We start from the raw sequence: 21,017 nt of genomic DNA on the forward strand, positions 1-21,017 counted from the left end.
TGAGGTGCTCCCTGGACACTGTCTGGCAGTGGTTGGCAGTGTGGAGTGGCCATTGTTACTTTTTGCCTGTATTCTCAGAGTGTCAGACATCAACATTTCTTTCATGCTGTCATGTTCCCTCAGCTGTCCTCCCTTCCAGTTTTAGATGATCAAAATCAGTTCCTCTTGATTTGTGTAAAGCAAAACATTGGCTTACAATTTCTGTGCTTATAGTGATTAATTGCAAATCCACTGCTGGGAAACCTTGTAGTGTAGTTCAACAAATTTGGGTTTCTCTGATGGCTGCATCTGTCAGAGTTCAATTTCTGGATCTTGATCCAGACAATAAATTAATTTCTGGAGCTTGCTCCTGAAAGGTAATTGTTTGAAAACAATCAAAAGCTTATGTAACTCCAGACCTGTGTTATAAGAATGAAAACCACTGCTCCTGGTGTGTGTGCAAAGAATCTACTCTCTTTATTCTCTAATCATTAAAAACGTTACAAAGTCTCGATGCTTGAGAAGGTGCCTGAGAGGTTCACATTTTGTGAAGCCCCCAGGGCACTTTGATGCCTCATGGCAGCCTCACTCCTCCTCTGCTATCTTCTTGCTATGGAACTCACGGCTCTTGGCCCGGAGCTTGTTGACCTGCGACTCTGCAATGTCAGCTCTTTCCTCGGCTTCCTCCAGCTCGTGCTGGATCTTGCGGAACTTGGAGAGGTTGACATTGGACAGCTCCTCCTGTGCGGGGAGAGGGAGTCGGTGGGGAGGAGCCCAGGGCAGAGGCTTCACTCCTGCTGCCTTACATGGCTTTGCATGGCCACAGCTCTTCCCTGGGGGCAGGCCCAGACCTCCATGCCCCACTCACCACTGCTGACATGGAAGCCTCCCACAGACCTCCCCATCATCCCTATTCAGGACCCCACTGTGACAAGCTTCACCAGTGCTGTGAAAGTCTTGAGGAGCAAATTGGGCCCCTTGGATTTCTTTCTTTGTGTGCTTCTGCTCCTCCACTTGTCCAGTGCTCAGGTACCAGGGTGGTTTATCTGGATGCTAAAGACCCTGACACCTTCCATTATTATCACTGACATTTTAAAAATTTCTGATATTCTTCTCTTCTGCACTTTCGTGACACCCACAGAAAGCAAAGCTTGCCCATTCCTTGAGCAATACTTACAGCCTCCTCAGATTGCCTCTTGTAGGATTTGACCTTCATTTGCAGCTTGTCCACCAGATCCTGCAGCCTCAGAATATTCTTCCTGTCTTCCTCAGACTGAAGCAGTGAGCAGAGAGGAAAGAGACAGAATTATTGCTTTATCCAAACCATAAAGTTCCATTTTTGCCTTGGACTTCTTGTGAAACCTTTGGCTTCCTGAGTGTGTCAGGCCAAGTGTGTCTCCTGCCTTACCTGGTAGGTCAGCTCCTTCACCCTCCTCTCGTACTTGCGCACCCCCTTCACAGCTTCAGCGCTGCGCTTCTGCTCAGCATCCACCTCCCCTTCCAGCTCTCGCACCTGCAAGCAGAAGCCCAACTTGGCAGCTTCCCTCATACCTCTCCAAGGGATCTCCTCACTCACACACCGATCCCAGCCCTACGCACTCTGGCTTCCAGCTTCTGGATTTGCTTCTTGCCTCCCTTCAGGGCCAGCTGCTCAGCCTCATCCAGACGGTGCTGCAGGTCCTTCACCGTCTGGTCCAGGTTCTTCTTCATCCTCTCCAGGTGGGCACTGGTGTCCTGCTCCTTCTTCAGCTCTTCTGCCATCATGGCTGCCTGAGGAGAGCAAAGGGTCAAAGCCATTTTGGTGCTGGAGACAGTTTTGGCGTAGAATTGATCCACCAGCAGCACTGAAAGGAATCCCCAACTCACATCAGTGATGGCCTTCTTGGCCTTCTCTTCAGCGTTTCTGGCTTCCTGGATTGTATCCTCCATTTCCCCCTGAATTTGGGCAATGTCTGTTTCCAGCTTCTTCTTGGTGTTGATCAAGCTGGTGTTCTGTTGCACAAAAAACGCAGCGTTTTTATGCTGTGTTTTTTTAAGTAGTTTTATATTGCATTTAGAAAAAAGCAATTGATTTTTATATATTGTTTCATAAATATACGAAAAATATGTCCAGCTGATAATTGAGAATGGTAGACTGTTGAAGACTCAGAGATATAAAGATGTTAGAGAAGGAAAACAGTTCTGCTGATTTTTGTCCTCTGTCAAAAAGGCCTACCACCCCAGTACAACATCAGCCAGAAGGAAGAAAAGAAGGGTTATAGTTGTAGATGACTCCTCCTTGAGGGGAACAGAGAGTCCAGTATGCCAGGTGGAGCCTCCCAGCAGGGATGTGTGCTGTCTTACCAGAGCTTGGGTAAAGCACTTCGCTTAGGAATCTCCCTGCTTTAGTACAGCACTCGGATTCCTATTCCTTACTTATCTTCCACATGGGTGGGAAGCAGGCTGTGACTGGTAGTCTAAAAACAATCAAAAGAGACTTTCACACCCTGGGACAGGTGGTGAGGAACTCAGGGCTGCAGGTTATCTTTTTATCTCTTCTCCCAGTTGCAGACAGTGACAGTGGAATAAACGGTTGAACTCAGTCTGTTAATGCATGGCTGCACAGCTGGAGGCACCCTAACAATTTTGGTTTCTTTAACAATGGGCTAAGGTGCAGGACACCAGGCATGCTGAGAACAGGTGGGGAAAGCCTAAGCCAAAGGGGAAGAAGGATCTTGGGACAATAGTTAGCAGGGCTTATTAAAAGGGCTTTAAACTAAGTAAAAGTGCTAACAAGGACTTGAAATCTGTTGTCTCAATGGAAGATTCACCATCCATTTGGTAGTGAAGACACGAAGGGCAGTGATAGATTGAGAACTACAGAAGTGCCTGGGTGTGGTCAGATGGGATTTAGGGCTTGTCTCCCCAAAAAAGGTGGCAGGGTAAGCAACCTGGTTGAAGTGTGTCTACATGAATGCACGGAGCACAGGCAACAATCAGGAGGATTTGGAGGCCATTGTGCAACAGGAATATAGTTGCCATCACAGAAATGTGGTGGGATGCTTCACACAGATGGAGTGCTGCAATCAATGGCTACCAAGTTTTCAGAAGGGATAGGAACAGAAGAGCAGGAGGTAGGGTAGCCCTCTGTATTAGGAATACATATGAATGCCTACAGATTAATGAAAGTGATGATGAGGTTGAGTCCCTGTGGGTAAGGAGCAGGGGAAGGCCAACAAAGCTGATATTGTGGTAGGAGTCTGTTATTGACCACCCAACCAGAATGAAGAGGTGGATGAAATATTCTCTAAGCAGTTGGAGAGGTTTCACAATCACTCCCCCTTGTCCTGTCAGGGAGCTTCAACTTCCCAGATGCCTGCTGGAAATACAATAAAGCAGAAAGAGAACTGTTCCGAAGGTTCCTGAAGTGTGTAGAGGATAATTCCCTGATGCACCTGGTGAAGGAACCAGCTAGGGAAGGTGCTCTCCTGGACTTACTGCTTGTGAACAGAACAGGACTTGTGGAAGTGATGGTTGGAGGCTGTCTTGGGCATAGTGATCATAAATTGATAGAATTTTCTCTTCTTGGGGAAGTGAAGAGCGAGGTTAGCAAAACTGCTACCTTGAACTTCCAGAGAGCAGACTTTGATCTGTTCAGGAGTCTGACTGAAAAAGTCCTTTGGGAGGCAACTCTCAAGGGTAAAGGAGTCCAGGAAGTTTGGACATACTTCAAAAAGGAAATCTTAGAGGCCCAGGAGCAGGCTGTGCCCATGTGCCAAAAGACAAGTCGGGGGAGGGGGATGGGAAGAAGGCAGCCTGGCTGAATAGAGAGCTTTGACTTGAGCTCAGCAAGAAAAGAAGAGTTTATGACCTTTGAATAGGGGGCAGGCCTGTCATGAGGACTACAAAGATGTGGTGAGGTTACATGGGGAGAAAATTAGGAAGGCCAAAGCCCAGTTAGAACTCAACCTTAGTACTGCTATTAGAGACAACAAAAATGTTTCTATAAGTACAAAAGGAGGAATGGAGAGAATCCTTTATTGGATGCAGGAGGTAACAATGACAAAGGATGAGGAAAAGGCTGAAGTATTTAAGGCTGCCTTTGTCTCAGTCTTTAGCAGTAGAACTAATTGTTCCCCAGTCACCCAGCCCCCGGAGCTGGAGTATGGGAGTGAGAGGGGCAGATGGGTGAAACAGAGTGAGACGTTCATAATCCAAGAGGAGATGGTCAGTGATCTGCTACACCACTTAAACATGAACAAGTCTGTGAGGTTGGATGGGTTGCACGCAAGGGTACTGAAGGAGCTGGCAGATGTATTTGCCGAGCCTCTTTCTGTCATTTGCCAGAAGTCCTGGCTGTCTGGGGAGGTCCCAGTGGACTGGAGGGTAGCAAATGTGACTCCCATCTGTAAGAAAGGCCAAAGGGAGGATCTGGGGAATTACAGTCTGATCTGGGTGCCAGGGAAGGTCATGGAGGAGATCATCTTGAGTGCTATTATGCACCATGCACAGGACAGCCAGGGGATCAGGCCCAGTCAGCATGGGTTTATGAAGGGTAGGTCCTGCCTGGCAAACCTGATCTCCTTCTGTGACAAAAGGACTGCCTAGTGGAAGAGGGAACAGCTGTGGATTTGTTTATCTGCACTTCTGTAAGGCCTTTGACACAGTTTCTCATGGCATTCTCCTAAAAAACCTGCCTGCTCCTGGCTTAGATGGGCACAGCTCTGCTGGGTAAAGCACTGGCTGGCTGGCTGGGCCAGACAGTAGTAGTCAATGGAGTTAGATACACCTGGGGGCCACAAGTGGTGTTCCTCAAGGGTCAGTATTGGGACCAGTCCTGTTCAATTTCTTTATCAATGACTTGGTTGAGGGGATCAAGTGTTGCTTCAGGGTAGGGAGGCTCTACAGAGAGACCTGGACAGGTTGGACTGATGGGCTGAGGTCAGCTGTATGAGATTCAACAAGGCCAAGTGCCAGGTCCTGCACCTGGGCCACAACGACCCCATGGATGCTACAGGCTTGGGGAAGAATGGCTGGAGAGCTGTGTGGCAGGAAAGGACCTGGGGGTACTGATTGACAAAAGGATGAATATGAGCCAGCAGTGTGCCCAGGTGGCCAAGAAGACCAACAGCATCCTGGCCTGTATTAGAAATCATGTGGCCAGCAGGAGCAGGGAGGTGATTGTCTCTCTACACTCAGTGGTGGTGAGGCTGCACCTCGAGTACTAGGTTCAGTTTTGGGCACCGCCATGTAGGAAAGACAGTGAGGGGCTGGAGTGGGGACAGAGAAGGGAGCAGGGACAGGTGGTGAGGGGCTGGAGAACAAGGCCTGTGAGGAAAGGCTGAGGGAACTGGGGCTGTTTAGTATACAAGACAGAAGGCTGAAGGGAGACCATATTGCCCTCTGCAACTACCTGAAAGGAGGTTGTAGAGAGACAGGAACTGGCCTTTTCTTACAAGTAACTAACCATAGAATAAGAGGGAATGGCCTCAAGCTGCGTTGGTGAGGTTTAGACTGGGCATTAGGAAAAAAAGTCAAGGAAAGGGTTGTCAGGCACTGGAACAAGCTGCCTCTGAGGTGATTGAGTCAACATTCCTGGGCATGTTTAAAAGCCATCTAGATCTGGTACTTTGGGACATGGTGTAGTGACAGACTTGGTGGAGTGGGTAAAACGGCTGCACTGGACGATCTCTAAGGTCCTTTCCAGCCGGATTATTCTATGATTTTTTTCAGTTTCCATAGATCTGTAGATATGATCCATGTTGAACCCTAGAATTTACCTGAGTGTGGAGAAGCTGGACTCTCTCAGTTGCATCTATCAGCTCCTGCTCAGCCAATTTCCTTGACCGCTCCGTTTGCTCCAGGGCTGATCTTAGCTCCTCAATTTCAGCCTGCAGCAGGTTTGCTCTGCGCTCCACCATGGCCACCTGCTCCTTCAGGTCCTCCTGAGTCCTGAGAGCATCATCCAGGTGTATCTGAGTATCCTGGAAAGAGAGACAACACAGATTGTAAGATGCATTTTTCCTTTTTTCTTTTTTTTTTTTTATTTCCTATTTCGCACCAGTATAGAAGTGACAGAACTGTACAGCTGGAAAATATTTAGCAGTGTCAGGATCCAGTGAGAACCTATTCTGTTGTGCCATACCTTCAGCACTCCCTGTGTGTTCCTCAGGTTCTTCTGTGCTTCTGCAGCCTGGCGGTTGGCATGGCTCAGCTGGATCTCCATTTCATTCAGGTCTCCTTCCATCTTCTTCTTCAGCCTCAGGGCTTCATTCCTGCTCCTGATCTCAGCATCCAGAGTGCTCTGCATGGACTCCACCACTCGGAGGTGGTTTCTCTTTAGCTGGTCGATCTCCTCGTCTTTCTCTGCTATCTTCCTGTCAATCTCAGCCTTCACCTGGTTCAGTTCAAGCTGGAGGTGCAGGATCTTCCCCTCTTCATGTTCTAGGGAGGCCTGAAAAAAAGAAATATACTGTGTCAATATTTTGCTTCCAGCTGTTCTCTTGCAAATGACCTACACTGAGAAACGAGACTGTATTCCTCTGGGGGATGTGAAAACATGCCATGACTTTCCTGTTCTTTTATTCTCTCACAGTGTTCCTCAGTAATTCTCTCTGGAAAACAACAACTATGAGCATGTACCTCAGCTTCCTCCAGGGAGGCTTGGAGTTCGGATTTCTCCTGCTCAATCTGCTTCTTGACCTTCTCCAGCTCATGAATTGCCTTTCCTCCCTCTGCAATCTGCTCCGTCAGTTCAGAAATCTCCTCTGTGGGAACAAAGACCAAAGGCATGGATAAGCAACAGAGTAGCGTGGGAAGGACTCTGCCAAGCCACATGACAGGTGTGTTTTCCCACCTACAGGCACAGACCCATGTGGAATGGTTAGTAGGCAAGCTTATGAAAGAGCCCATCCAGGAGCAGAGGGCCAGGCACTTACGCTGCAAGTTCTTGTTCTCTCGCTTGAGCGTTTCCAGGTGGCCCAAGGACTCCTCATAGGCATTCTTCATCTTGAACAGCTCTGTGCTGAGAGAGCGAGACTCCTTCTGGGAGGCTTCCAGCTCAGCCTGCGTTTCCTCATACTTCTGCTTCCATTCTGCCAGGATCTGGAGAGAAATGGGATGTGAGTATGGATGTGCTGTTCAGAAGGACATCCTCTGCCCTTGGAACCCCGGGGCTGGAGCATAAAAGACCTTGTCAAAGTTCCTCTGCTTCTTGTCCAGAGCAGCACAGGCAGCATTTGATCTCTCCACATCAATCATTAGGTCCTCCACTTCATTCTGCAGCCTCTGCTTTGTCTTTTCCAGGGAGGCACATTTGGCATTGACAGTTTCAACATGTTCCTCTGCATCCTGCAGGCGCTGTGCCAGCTTCTTCCTGGGGTTGGTGAGCACAGGTCAGAGTTAGCAAGCTAGGGCAAATTTCTGCAATAGTATATTTCTTGACTCCTTCACAGCTTGAAGTCCACATTCCTCTTCCATTTGTGTATAGACTACCACATTCCTCTTTGCTGTTCTCTGCTCCTACACATAATGTTCTTGGTGCTCTTTCCACCCAACATGCATTGCAGAACGTATTTGCTATTTTCCTGCCACTCCATCCAAAGCAGAACATTGACTTTTTTCTGACAACATCCCAGTTGTCTCCTCAAGTTTCCACTTTTGGCCTCTTCCAGCCTACTCCACCTTCCCCACGTACTTGGCCTCCTCCAGCTCCTCTGTGCGCTGGATGGCGTCCGTCTCGTATTTGGTTCTCCACTGAGCCACTTCGCTGTTGGCCTTGGACAGGGCTCGCTGCATCTCCCCCTTGGCTTCCTGCTCCTCCTCATATTGTTCCCGGAGCAAGTCACAGTCATGGCGAGCAGACTGCAGGGCGTGGGCCAGGGCGTTCTTGGCCTGAGGGGAAATAGTGCAAGAGTGAATGGAAATACCCTGGGAAATGTCCTGACTGGAATGCCGACAGACACTGGATCATTCTTCTGGGAGAAGGATGGCAAGTTCCTGAATGGGAAAGGAAGAGGCAGGAAGTGGCAGAAGAAGTCATGGACAGACTACATGTAAGGGTCACCCAAGGCAGTGTCAGGACAGGAAGTCCTGTGCTGCATTGCCCACATGGTTCATTTTACTCCTTCTCATCTTGTTGGCTCTGTAATTTGAGTGTTATCTGAAGCTTGTTCTTGACAGAAGGAATCCAATGGATAATAGAGAATTTAGAAAGCTTTCTCACCTTGATCTCTTCCTCCAGGTGCCTCTTGAGCTCCTCAATCTGCTGGGTGAATGCCTGCTTGGCTCTTGACAGCTGAGAAACCAAAGCATCCTTCTCCTCCACCTGACGTGAATATTCACCTGGCAGACACACAACCTTTTAGTGCTGTGGGTGACAGCAGGGGGGACATTCAGGCTGTAAAAGCAGAGAGCCTGCAGACCCTGCAGAACTTTGTGATCTCATCTCATGCATTTCTCGTGACAGGGGAGACAAAGCCTGGTGCTCAGCCTGTCTGCCCAGAAGGGTAACTTCTACTTTACCTCTCTGACATTGCTCATTTGCACATCAGAGCTGTCCATGTCTCACCTGCTTCTGTCTGCAGACGAGCTCTCTGAGCACTGAGGTCATTGATCATGCGCTGATGTTCTTCTTCCTTTGTCTTGATCTCGCTCAGCTGATCTTCCAGGGTGCGGCACATCTTCTCCAGGTTTGCCTGGTGTCAACAAACAGAACGAGACGAGTTATTGGCCACACTCCTACTGGCAGCAGGTGCAAGAGTTTGTGCTGGACTCCACTGGGTCAATGAGCCTGTAAGGTATTTGTGTACCTTGGCTTTGGAGACAGACTCCATGTTGCTGGCCAGGTCGTCAATCTCCATCTTCAGCTCACTCTTCTCCTTCTCCAGCTTCTGCTTCACTCTCTGCAGGTTGTCGATCTGCTCCCCAAGCTCAGCGGTGCTGTCCGCATGCTTCTTGCGCAGGGCGGCAGCCGTGGCCTCGTGCTGCAGCGTGGCCTCTTCCAGGTCACGACGCATCTTCTGGAACTCTGCCTCACGCTTCTTGTTCATCTCAATCTGTGCTGCTGTAGCTCCTCCTGCCTCTTCCAGGCGCTCACTGATCTCCTCCAGCTCCCGGGAGAGGTCAGCTCGATGCTTCTCTGCTTTTGCGCGAGAGGTTCGCTCGGCCTCAATTTCCTCCTCCAGCTCCTCAATGCGAGCCTGGGGAACACGAGGGACCCTTCACACCCATGCCCTTCTCCTGCCTGACCTGAGTCTAGGTGCAAGAGGGGAAGCAACAGAGACTTGCCTGCAGCTCCTTGATCTTCTTCTGGAATTGCATGCCCAGGGCTTGCTCATCCTCGATTTTGCTCTGGATCTGGCTGATCTCAAAGTCTTTCCTTTGGGCAGAGCAAACCATGTTAGAACCCAAAGGAAAGAGACAAGTTCAGCAGGGCAGTGTTCAACAACCCACAGCCTCACTTACTTCTTCAGTTTCTCTTCCAGCTGCTGCTTATCATTTTCCAGATCCATGATGCTGTCTTGGGACAGCTTCAGGTCTCCTTCCAGTTTCCTCTTGGCTCTCTCCAGGTCCATGCGCAGTTTCTTCTCTTGCTCCAGGGACCCTTCCAGCTAAAGACAAGAAGGCCATCAGTGTTCTGCCACACACCTCAAACTCCACACCTGTCCTCTTCTTGCTCTTTGCCTGTGTGCTTACATCGTCCACTTGCTGCTCCAGCTTGATTTTAGCTTTGGTCAGAGTGTTGACTTTGTCCTCCTCTGCCTGCAGGTCATCCAGTGTCTGCTGATGTGCCTCTTGGAGGGCTTTCTTCTCTTTTGTCAGCTTGGCAATGGTCTCATCCAGGGCTGCCATCTCCTCTGTGAGGTTTTTCACCTTTGAGAAGAAGGAAGAGGTGTCAATAGAGGAAGTCAGTAGAGAAGTCCTGGAAGAGCACAGTGCTTTTTTCTGAGTTGTGAGGGAGCCCTCCTGCTTCATACCTTGTTCTCAGTGGCATGCTTTTCCTTCTCCACCTTGGCCAGTGTTAACTCCAGGTCATCAATATCTTTCTTCAGCTCTGAACATTCATCCTCCAGTTTTCTCTTCTTGGCTGTCAGCTCAGCATTAATTTCCTCCTCATCCTCAGCCCTTTCTGTCACCTCCTTAATTTTGGCTTCCAACTGGATTTTGGTTTTGATGAGCTGGTCACATCTCTCCTCAGCATCAGCCAAAGCATCAGCTTCCTGGTGAGGAAACAGATTTTGTTTGTCTAAAATATTTGATAGTTTCTCTTCTTTATCTCTTACCTTTCTTAATTAGCCTATGTAAAAGCTTTGTCTGAAGTTGCCCTTCTACTCAAAAGGTGAACAACGCTGTCAGTTTTTCTGTCTTGGATATAGTTATGAATGCACTTCAACACCTTCAATTTTTATGAGCCTTTGAAAAGTATTTCTCTGAATTTGTAGCTCTGAGGATATCTCCTCCACTCACAGGCTTCACACAAGAGTCACCATCTCTGTCCCTAATTTTTCAGTGGAAAGGAGTTACAGGATTTTTGCCTTATACAGAATGATTGGTGGCTTCTCTTTTTTAACTGATGTTGAATCCAGGTTTCTGTGGGGATTTAAAGTATTTGTATTCTCTAGTGAAAAACTGTTAGATAAAAAAATAGATCATTCTTCTACATTAATAGCAAGTCCTACAGACACTGCATAGTTTTTGGCTTTTGAAATTGTGCAGATTTGTCATATTTCCAGCCCATATGTCTAGAGCTTTTGGTGCTGAGTTCAGCCAACTTTATATTCCTTCTTGGAATCTCTTCTTGGGATTTCATTTGAGTAGCTTTGTCCTCAATTAGTTTAATTGACAGATACTATTGTAAGTAGGGAGATCAGAATCTGTGTCTGTGTGGTAGTTTGAGGCTGTGGGTGCCTTTAAGAACCACAACGTTAGAGACCACCAGAGGGGCTAGAGTGTCCAGGAGATGGACTGGAAGATTTATTTCATAGTCATAAGTCCTGCATCCCTATAAACTGGTTGCAAAATCAATTTTTCCCTTTTTTCCCTCCCTCTCCTCTCAGGAAGAACATCCCAGGTCTTATCTCTCTTGGCAGGGGAATGAGGCCTGGTGTTGGCCTTGGCAATGCTTCCAATTAGGCCTGGGGCTACCTAGTTGAGACCTGGAGCTGCTGAGTCGAATTTTAGCTGTGTCACAATAGTGTGGTATGGAGGGTAGAGAGGTTTGCTAGGGAAGGAGCATGAAGGCTTGGGTTTGTTAGCCTGGTTTAAAGGGAGGTTTGTGTAAAGCTTTGGCTTAATGGGGTTGTGGTGCATTTTATATGCTTTGCTATGCTTTGTACTGTTGCATATAGCTGTGAATAGCATTTCCATTTAAACTTTCCAATCCTCTGCAGTCCTTTGTGTGAGCAATTTTTCTTTTGCCCCTTTTGGAGGAGGTAAAAGAGCTTCTGTCTTGCTCTAAACCATGACAGTCTGTTTTCTTTTAGACTGAGGAAACCCCCTTAAGTTTTCCTTTTATTGCCTGATGACTGAAGTTACTCTGCACTAAGGTAAACTTAAGTCATTTTTTTCATAGTTTTGGTGCTTGCATTATTTGAATGAGTAATTCAGAACTTCTTTATAAGGTGGACCTTGACTATTAAATACTGTTGGAATTTGAAATTGCTTTTTAAGATGGACTTCCACTATCAAATACTGTTGGAATTTGATGTTTCTACAAGGTTCATGGGATGTTGTTACTAACAGATCTACCACATGGCATATGATGAAAACTGCAGATCTCTACACTGATCAGAAATGAGAGCTTTTGGTTGATTACTCATCTGCTTTGTTATTCTGCATTTTATTCTATCATGTCTAATTAAGATGGAGATATGAAGTGCCTGCCCAGAGATGATGGGTTTGTGTTGTTACACATAGATATGCTCTCCAGGTTTGGCACAGACATTTTGCACTTAAGGGTTATTGATTACAGCAGAATGGGCAGGACTCAGCCATTTCACTAGGAAGAATCAACACCTTCCTGTATCAGGTGGTATCTGCCTGTTCCTTTTAATCTTCCCAGGGAATATTGACCACTCTTGTGCACAGTAAAACACCATAGAACAACCCTGGAGATAAGACTTCTGGTCAGAATCAGAAGTTCTGCAGTCTTCTTAGACTGAGGAGAAATTTAAAGTCATATTTCCCCCTTCCTGAGTGAACAATTATCCATAAGTTATTAAGTGGCTGAATTTACAACCACGAATTAGAATTCTAGGCTGTATTTACTGTCCAATATTAAGGAATCCTGGTGAGACAGAAATACTGCCTGCAGGACTCACCTGCTGAAAGGGAGTGGGGGGTTCAGGTCCATGTCCTGAGCATTTCATCTTGGCTAGCTATAGATGGTTTATTCCTCAAAAAGCAAGAGCACTGACTCTCACTTGCAGCTCCCTGTGTCACCATGATACTGTGAGATACCACTTTGAGATACCACTTTCTACAGCTTCACAGCCAGGATGATGCATATTTCAGTAAAAACAAATGACACCTGGTCACCTACAATCTGACCTTCTGCTTGCCAAAGAGCTGTCTAGACGAACAGATTTTTTCCTAATGGGAAATAAATGTGGATAAACTCACAGACTGCACTTGCAGCTGCAGGTCATTTTTCTCTTTCATCAGAGAAACCATTTTCTCCTCCAGCTCCTTCCTCTTGGCCTCAGACTTTGCAAGCTCTTCCTTGGTTTTCTCAAACTCCTCCTTCATGTTGGCCATTTCCTTCTCAGACTCTGCACTCTTCAGCAAGGGCTTGATCTTGAAGAATAACTTCATCCAGGGCCAGTGCTTCACATTCATGAAGGACCTAACATTGTACTGGATGCAGAAGATGGACTCCCTGAAGCAGAATTAAAATGAATATTTTCAGTGTGACAAGTGCCAGCACTTTCCCCCAGGTACAGTGACTTCACTTGAAGATGGAAAATGTCTACCTTCTCTCCACCATTTTCTGGTACCCCACTCTTGCCAGGTATCCCCTGCACATGGCCTGTGTGCGGGTGATGAGCTGTGCCAGCTTCTCATCTCTCATCTCCTCCAGGAGTCCAATCAGCCCAGCTTTGAAGAACACCTTGAGAAAGAGAACATTGCAGCACCTGACTGCCAGGCAGAGCACAGCACAGGCACACAGAGAGTGAGTCAAGGAGGGTTTGTACCTTGGTGTGGCCAAATTTGTACTGGGTGTGGTCCACATCAATTGATGAAAGAAGCTTCTCAGAAGCCTTCTTGCTGTCAATGAACTGTCCCTCTGGGATGGCACTGGCGTTCAGCACCTTGTACCTGTGGGTAGGAGGAAATAGGAGTGAATCTCAAGTCATCAGGCTGTACAGTTTATTGAAATTAACTGCAGTCAGCAAGAGCAGAGAGAGGCTGGTGGAGCTGGAATGTCCTCCCTTCTTTAGACAAACCCTGATAACGAAGCCCTATCTGATAACTTCTGCTGTCTTGAAGGTGATCCATCATAGATGAAAAGAGGACACTGATCTCCAGCCATTTCAGTCCAATCTTTTCCACTGAAGCTATGCTGTAGAGAATTGCTAGGGAGGAACATTGCCACTTTCCCCCAAATGTGCAGCAGATCCAGTGGTCAAAGCACTCTATCTGAGCTTACAGCTTTTGTCTGAGAAGGTGTTGTAGCCACCTCCCAAAGTGCGTTTTTCAGTCTTGTCATCACTGTCTGGTGCAGCTCTGTCATGACTCCGTCTATGCTGAGAGGCACTGGCAGAGTTGTGTGATGAACTGCAGTCAGTCTGCACAAGACATCATTTCATAGCTCTCACCTCTGTTTGAAGTCAGCATAGAGGACTCTGCTGGGGAATCCCTTCCTGCAGATGCGGATCCCTTCCAGCACGCCGTTACAGCGCAGCTGGTGCAGCACCAGCTCATGCTCCATGGCACCTAGCAATACAGAGCACAAGGAAATGCCACAGTGTCCAGTGCAGAGGGCAAGGGCTGCACCAGAGGGAGTTCTCTTTCTGCTTAAGCATCTCACCAGGGGTTTTTGTTTCGTTTGGGATGATGCAACGGACAAAGTGGGGGTGAGTGCTCCGTAGGTTGGTCATCAGCTTGTTCAGGTTCTCCTGTGGGACCATGACTTAGTGAGCGTTTGTATAAAATATAGAAAAACTCACTCCTAGTGCTTTGAGCTTGTCATAATAGGCCTGCCAATGGATATGCACCCAGCTGAAAACTCTCAGCTGGTAACACCTCAGTCTATCCCTCTATCCCCTCTGATTCTGAACATTGAACAGCAACTCCCAGGATAAGAAAAGTGGCTGCCATGAACTCAGTGAGAGATACAGGGTTGGTACTTTGTAGTTTTATGAGTAAATTCTGGCTTAAAGGTAAGTTTAGAACCTTACAGAGTCAGTTTTCATTCCTTGAGGCTGGTGTCTCAAAATGTGGATCTCAATGAAAGGAGTTTGGTGCTGTGCTGTGCTTGAGTGAGTGGGAAGTGCAGTTTAATTTGAATTTGCATAGAAGAAAATGCTAAATCTTCACTTACCCGGAAAAGAGCTGAGACAGTCTGGAAAGAAGAACCCTTCTTCTTTCCACCTTTCTTGCCACCTCCACCACCTCCACCACCACCACTAGCCTCTGATAAAGTGAAGATAATGAAACATTTATGTCACTGAAGCCTATTCATGGTTCCACAATTTTGCAGAACCACTGCACACCAGAGAGATGACATTTCACAGAGCTGACCTTCCTCTCCACCAGCAGAGGCAAAGAGCAAGGCCAGTGTCTTCACAGATGATTTCTGGTACAACCCAATGACAGTTTCATTCAGGGGATCCTTGTTCTTCTCCAGCCAGCCAGTGATGTTGTAGTCCACAGTGCCAGCATAGTGCACCAGGGAGAAGTGAGCCTCAGCCTTGCCTTTGCCAGGCTTGGGCTTCTGGAAGTTGTTGGATTTGCCCAGGTGCTGGTCATAGAGCTTGTTCTTGAAAGAGGTGTCAGTTGCCTTGGGGAACATGCACTCCTCTTCCAGGATGGAGAAGATGCCCATGGGCTGGGAGAAGCAAAAGAAAAGAAGAAGAAGCTCAAAGGCAGAAAGAACCACAAATAAAGAAAGAACTTCCTGAGCAGGAAAATATTGGTGCTCTCAGGGATTGCTCGTCTGCTCAGCAGAGCAAAAACTGGGCTGGGAGAAGTACAATAATAACAGGGATAAAATACAAAACTGCCTTCAGATGGAAACTGCACTAAGGCATCAAAATGGATTAAATCTTTGTTAAGTTTTGCACATGCCACTTGAGACAAAATATGAATTTGTGCCTGAAACAGGTTTCAGAACAGAGAGTGTAACAATAATCACACAACATTTTGTTCATAAACTCTGAAGAATCAAAGGCAGGGTTTTATTTTTTTGCATTAATGTTGGATGGATGATGCCTTACTAAAACGGAGCTTGGTTCAACAGCCCAACAGGTGTTTTAGCTGCTTCCTGAAAATTTATTTCGGATGAGATTTCCCTGGGTTTTCCTTCCTATACAAGAGGATGTTGAAGTGTCAGCTCATAGTGATGATTCCGTTCATCCCTGATCATCAGGTCTCTTTGTCGACATACACGCACAATTTCCTGTACCTGTCTAGCCCCTTGGAGGACTTTTCAACTCTATGGTTAGTCTTAAACCCACAACAAGAAGAAATCACAAAATCTTAAATGTAATCAACTTACCTTCTCAATGAGCTCAATGCAGGCAGCCAGGTCCATGCCAAAGTCAATGAACTCCCACTCAATGCCTTCCTTCTTGTACTCCTCCTGCTCCAGCACGAACATGTGGTGGTTGAAGAACTGTTGCAGTTTCTCGTTGGTGAAGTTGATGCACAGCTGCTCCAGGCTGTTGAACTACTCAGGAAAGAGTTTTTACTCATTCTCAAGATGAAGAACTATCTGTAGAGCTTTCTCTTGTGCACTCAGAACCCCATGAAGCCATGATCAGATAAAAGAAAGATCCTTTTGAATGTTAAAACATTCCATTACCTTCCACACCTTCCTTGAACACCTCCAGGGATGGGATTCCACCACCTCCCTGGGCAGCCTGTTCCAATCCCTGAACACTCTTGCAGCAAAGAAATTTTTCCTCATCTCCAAGGCAACTCTCCCCTGGCACAGTTTCAGGCCATTTCCTCTCCTTCTATCACTGAGACTAGGGAGAAGAGCCCAACTCCCACCTGACTGCATCCTCCTTTCAGGAAGCTGTAGAGAGCAATGAGGTCTCTCCTCAGCCTTCTCTTCTCTGGACTAAACAATCCCAGTTCCCTCAGCTGCTCCTGCCGCGCCCTGTTCTTCAGACCCTTCCCCAGCTTTGCTGCCCTTCTCTGGACATGCTCCAGCCCTTCAATGTCCTTTTTGGGAGTGAGGGACCCCAAACTGAACTCAGGATTTGAGCTGTGTCCTCACCAGTGCCTAGTACAGGGATACAACCACTTCTCTACTCTTGCTGAACACACTGTTCCTGATAAACAAAGCTATTACATGGGAGCCACTGAAGCTCATTGATTCTGCTGGAGAAACAGCAGGGGCAAGTTCAAGGAACAAAAACATTTTCAGGAAATTAAAACTACACTTTGAAATTGCAGGCAGGTGAAAAGTTAAAAAACAAAACAACACAAAACAGAATTCTCCAGAATTTCTTGAGCCCTAATTTCCTTTTCAGTGTTTTACTGTCATTTCTGTGATACTTGCATCAAAGATCTCAAAGCCAGCAATGTCCAGCACACCAATGAAGTACTGCCTGGGCTGCTTGGTGTCCAGCTGCTGGTTGATGCGAACAACCATCCAGAGGAACATCTTCTCATAGACAGCTTTTGCCAGGGCACCAACTGAATTGTTCACCTAAAATAAACAAGAAGGCAGCAGAAGGAAAATAGCATCCAAAGCAAGAGAGTAAATCAGGGCAGAGGTTCCCAGTCACTAACTGGCTGTTACCTGCTGCACGGTTTGACCTTTGGTCACATATTCATTGCCAACCTTGACTCGAGGGTAGCAGAGGGCCTTGAGCAGATCTGCTGAGTTCAGACCCATCAGGTAGGCAGCCTTGTCAGCAACTATACACAAAGAGAGAGGCAGTGACCCAGGAGAACTGATCATTGAAATTGGATGTCCTCTAAAATGCAGCTGTAGGTTTCAGTGCTGCAGTCTTGTGGTAGCTCGAAGGGAAATTTAGTGTATTATGTATTATGGAAGCTGAGATTTATGCCTTTGCAAATTGCAGAAACTGCCAGCAAATTGTCAACTGCCAGCTAAGTACCTGCTTGTTATTAGGAGTTCTAGATCAGTACCTTCTGTGCCATCAGGCTCTGCCTGCTCCTCACGCTGCTTCTGCTTGAACTTCAGGTTGCCATAGTGCATGACAGCCCCTGTCAGCTTGTAGATGGCTGTCTTCTCATCAGGGGCAAAGCCCAGGATGTCAATGGCACTCTGACAATAGAATGAGTCAAATAAATCTCTGGGATGTCAAAGGGACCTCTTGCCACTATCTTCTGTGTTACTCACATCTGTAGCCATCAGCTCCTCCTGGTCATTAATGCTGGCAACAGTGATCTCACCCTGACTCACAAACTGGTAATCATATGGGTTGGTGGTGATAAGGAGCATGTCTGTAAAGAGGAATGGGACATATCTGCCCATAAGAATGAAGAGAAATGTTAAACATATTCAGAGTCCATCAAACAATTTATAATACTTCCTACCAATTAGCTCTGGCTTCTTGTTGGACATGATCTGATAGAAGATGTGGTAGCTTCTTTCTGCCTTTAGCTGGAAAGTGACTCTGGACTTCTCCAGCAGATCTGGCAAGGAAGGTAGGACAGAGTTAGGCCTGAGAAAGTACACTGAGATGGAAAGGAAGGAAGGAATTGGATCATTTGGGGAGGTCTCTTACAAGTTTCAATGTCAGCAGAAGCCAGTTTGCCTGTGGCCCCAAAGTGGATTCTGATGAATTTGCCCTTTAAAGGAGAAAGAAAAAAGACATTTTGAAATTTCACTATGCAGCCTTAACTTCTCCACAGAGAAAGCCAAGATTTTCAATTTTTAATCTGATAGGATTCTGTTAAGGTGGATTTGGGAAGCGTAAATGTTAAATGAGGTTTCTTTGATCTTGTTAAAAACCAAAAGATAGCTGCAATTATCTGAATTAGGGGACAGAGGCAATGAACCTAGAATGCAAGCTTTCAGGATCAGACTCTAGGCTGATGTTTGAGTTTCTCAAAGACATTCACATCTTATGCAATGAAATTTACAAATGGCTTTTCCAATTAAATGCAGATATCATAATTTGTTTTCTCATAGGATGTCTTGAAGAGAGCTTTGTCCCTATCCCTTCAAAGGCAACTTGTATTAAGATTCAAACATCCAGATTAATAGATATGCCTAGTTCTGTGTTAAAAAAAAACCCCAAACCCCAGTAATTCATATTTCTCCTGATCTGCTGCAGGCAATTTCCATCCTCTCTGACTTACCCTCCCTCTTTCCTTCCATTCTACATGATGTCAGTTTACACAAATTTGTACCTGCAGTCTATATGATAAACACCAGAAGTAGGAACATGGATATTTAAATTTCTTAAATAATATAGATATACAAAGCTAAATCATCCTACTTTGACAACATTTGTTTGCTGTGCTAAATTTACATTGTGCATTAGTCTAGGTAGATTGGCATTAGTTGACATAAAATATGCAGAAAGTACTGGACTGATGAATAGAGACATCCAACTGTAGCACTTCAGAAGGGTCAGCTTCTGTTCTGACACCCTTGTTCACCTATTAATGCCAACTTCCCTGATCAACAACTTACAAAGCGTGAGGAGTTGTCGTTCCTCACAGTCTTGGCATTGCCAAAGGCCTCCAGCAGAGGGTTGGCGCTGATGATTTGATCCTCAAGCGTGCCCTGCAGGATGATCATCATTGGAGGTTATCCTTTACAGAAATAGCACAACAGAGGAAAGCCTCAGTTCCAGCCACTACCTCTTAATTTACCTGCATCTTGCCTGATGTCTGTTCCTCCTTCTTCTTCTCCCCACTGGCTGCAATTGTTGCAAAGTACTGGATGACACGCTTGGTGTTCACAGTCTTGCCTGCACCGGATTCTCCACTGCCAAAGCAAAGGCAGAAGCAGAGAGCCTGTGCTCAGGCAGGAGGTCCCCTGGAACCGGGCAGCCCCACTGGGACCTGAGCAGGGAGAGTACTTACGTGATCAGGATGGACTGGTTCTCCCGATCTGTAAGAGGCAGAAACAAAGAGACTTCATAAATTAGGAACCCAAAAAGCCTGAACATTTATGCAGCAAATGTAATTTATGACAAGAAAAAAGTCTGCAAGCTCTTTCCTTTGCTTACTAGTAACACTTCTTTAAAAACTGATTATTTTCCATGAACAAAGGCAACCCTTGCAGCCATGTGCTGCTTCCCTACTGAACTCCATGCTCTTCTATTTCCTGCATGCAGTAAATTGTTTCTGGGTTTGATTTCATTTTCTGCTACACAGACTCTATGTAGAGCAGAAGAGAAAAGGAGAATTAGGACCTGCAACAAAGGAACAATGAGCCTGGGCAAGAGTTCCAACCTCTATAGCACAGAGATGAAAGGAATGAAATTCTGGAAGCAAAACCTGCAGCAATGTCTAATTCTTCCTCACTTTTTCATGTCATGGTGTTTTACCCAGACAAATCTGAAGCTTTCCTGTAGCTCTTTGATGAATTAGTGTGAACAGGATTTTCACACCACCCATGGAGCTCTGCCCTGTTCGCTTTGACTTTTCATTACAGACAGCAGTGGGCTCCTTGCACTGCTCCATTTGGTTTCTGGTTTTCCTGACACACAAACTCTGGAACTTCCTCTTTAGGGACACTGATGTGAAACAACTCTGTTCCAATTGACAGCAATTGATGCTGTGACTAATGATGTGCTAATCAGGGAATGTTCCGGTTACATTTTGAGTGTTTCTGGTGGGAGCTGAGAACCACTCACCAGTCAGCATGAACTGATAGGCATTGTCAGAGATGGAGAAGATGTGTGGAGGAGCCTCCTGGCGCTTCTTGCCTCGGTAGGCCAACACCACCTCCGGGTTGTACACCGGCAGCCACTTGTAAGGGTTGACAGTGACACAGAAGAGACCTGAGTAGGTCTGTGGGGAAGGGAGACAGCAGGTTGGCTTCCCCTCAGCCTGGCACAGCAGATCCTGCTGGCACCCCAAGGCAGACTGCTGCTGCTACTTACGTAGATCATCCAGGCTGCATAACGCTCTTTGAGGTTGTACAGCACGGCGGGTTCGTGCAGGTGGGTCATCATGGCCATGTCCTCGATCTTGTCATACTTGGGAGGGTTCATGGAGAAGATTTGATCTTCCTTCACAGTCAGGGTCTGTCAGAGGAATGAAAGATACACCTATGTCACTGGAGATCTCATTGAGGGAATTAAATGTTATTTGCAAATCTTGCATATTACCAACCTCTCCCCCTTCAGTCTTGACGGTGACCTTGCCTCCTTCCCTGCTCTGGACTGTCCCTTTCACAAATGATTCCTTTGCATGCACCACGAAGACAGCTGTCTTGGCATCAAAGGGCTTGTTCTGGGCAGCAATTCTCTCCTTCTCTGACTTGCGGAGGTAGGGAGCAGCCTCCCCAAAGATGGCCATCTCAGCGTCTGTCGACATGGCTGCACTTTATGGAGGATCTTGTCTGCAGAGAGCACTGTGAAGAGCAGATATGCTTCCCAAATGAGTCACAGCCCTTGTTGAAAAACTTAAACAGTGTCACAGACTGTGCAATTTGGGAAGAACCTTAGGCAGTTCTCTATTCCACCGTCCTGTGACATACAGGAGAAATGTTGGATCAAGTTACCCAAAAGTAAGTTTTTTCCAGTAGAGTTTTGTTATCTTCCTTGGCTCCCTTACCTGTTTAATGTTTGACCACTCTGATGGTGAATTGTCTTTTTCTAACACATTATTAAAACTTCTCTTGCTGCAGCATGTTTCTGCTGTCCATCATCCTTTCGTTCTGAACATCCAAGAAGGGT

At 46.5% G+C, this 21,017-nt stretch overlaps 1 protein-coding gene across 5 annotated transcripts; it reads right to left on the minus strand.

Annotated features, from left to right (window-relative positions):
• Positions 1-564: 564 nt before the first annotated feature.
• LOC128976684 (myosin-1B-like) lies at positions 565-20,655 on the minus strand. Of its 5 annotated transcripts, none has more exons than XM_054394017.1 (38): positions 20,452-20,655; positions 20,220-20,363; positions 19,971-20,127; positions 19,195-19,222; positions 18,982-19,096; positions 18,800-18,892; positions 17,886-17,949; positions 17,695-17,793; positions 17,498-17,601; positions 17,284-17,422; positions 16,931-17,049; positions 16,688-16,837; positions 15,677-15,847; positions 14,713-15,007; positions 14,501-14,592; positions 13,988-14,075; positions 13,776-13,893; positions 13,152-13,275; positions 12,930-13,066; positions 12,580-12,835; positions 9,936-10,178; positions 9,655-9,831; positions 9,424-9,569; positions 9,247-9,337; positions 8,769-9,158; positions 8,528-8,654; positions 8,183-8,301; positions 7,655-7,851; positions 7,150-7,333; positions 6,897-7,062; positions 6,601-6,725; positions 6,104-6,412; positions 5,739-5,942; positions 1,846-1,971; positions 1,579-1,749; positions 1,388-1,492; positions 1,157-1,252; positions 565-720 (listed from the first exon to the last, which is right to left on the minus strand). In XM_054394017.1, exons 1-38 carry the CDS (start codon positions 20,653-20,655, stop codon positions 565-567), a joined length of 5,829 nt encoding a protein of 1,942 aa, XP_054249992.1. The 5 variants fall into 5 exon arrangements, with proteins under 5 accessions (XP_054249992.1, XP_054249993.1, XP_054249994.1 ...); XM_054394018.1 differs by having other exon boundaries at positions 14,501-14,571; positions 14,701-15,007; XM_054394019.1 differs by having other exon boundaries at positions 14,501-14,562; positions 14,692-15,007.
• Positions 20,656-21,017: the final 362 nt, after the last annotated feature.

The sequence above is a fragment of the Indicator indicator genome, chromosome 29 (assembly GCF_027791375.1).
Source record: "Indicator indicator isolate 239-I01 chromosome 29, UM_Iind_1.1, whole genome shotgun sequence".
Taxonomy (NCBI): domain Eukaryota; kingdom Metazoa; phylum Chordata; class Aves; order Piciformes; family Indicatoridae; genus Indicator; species Indicator indicator.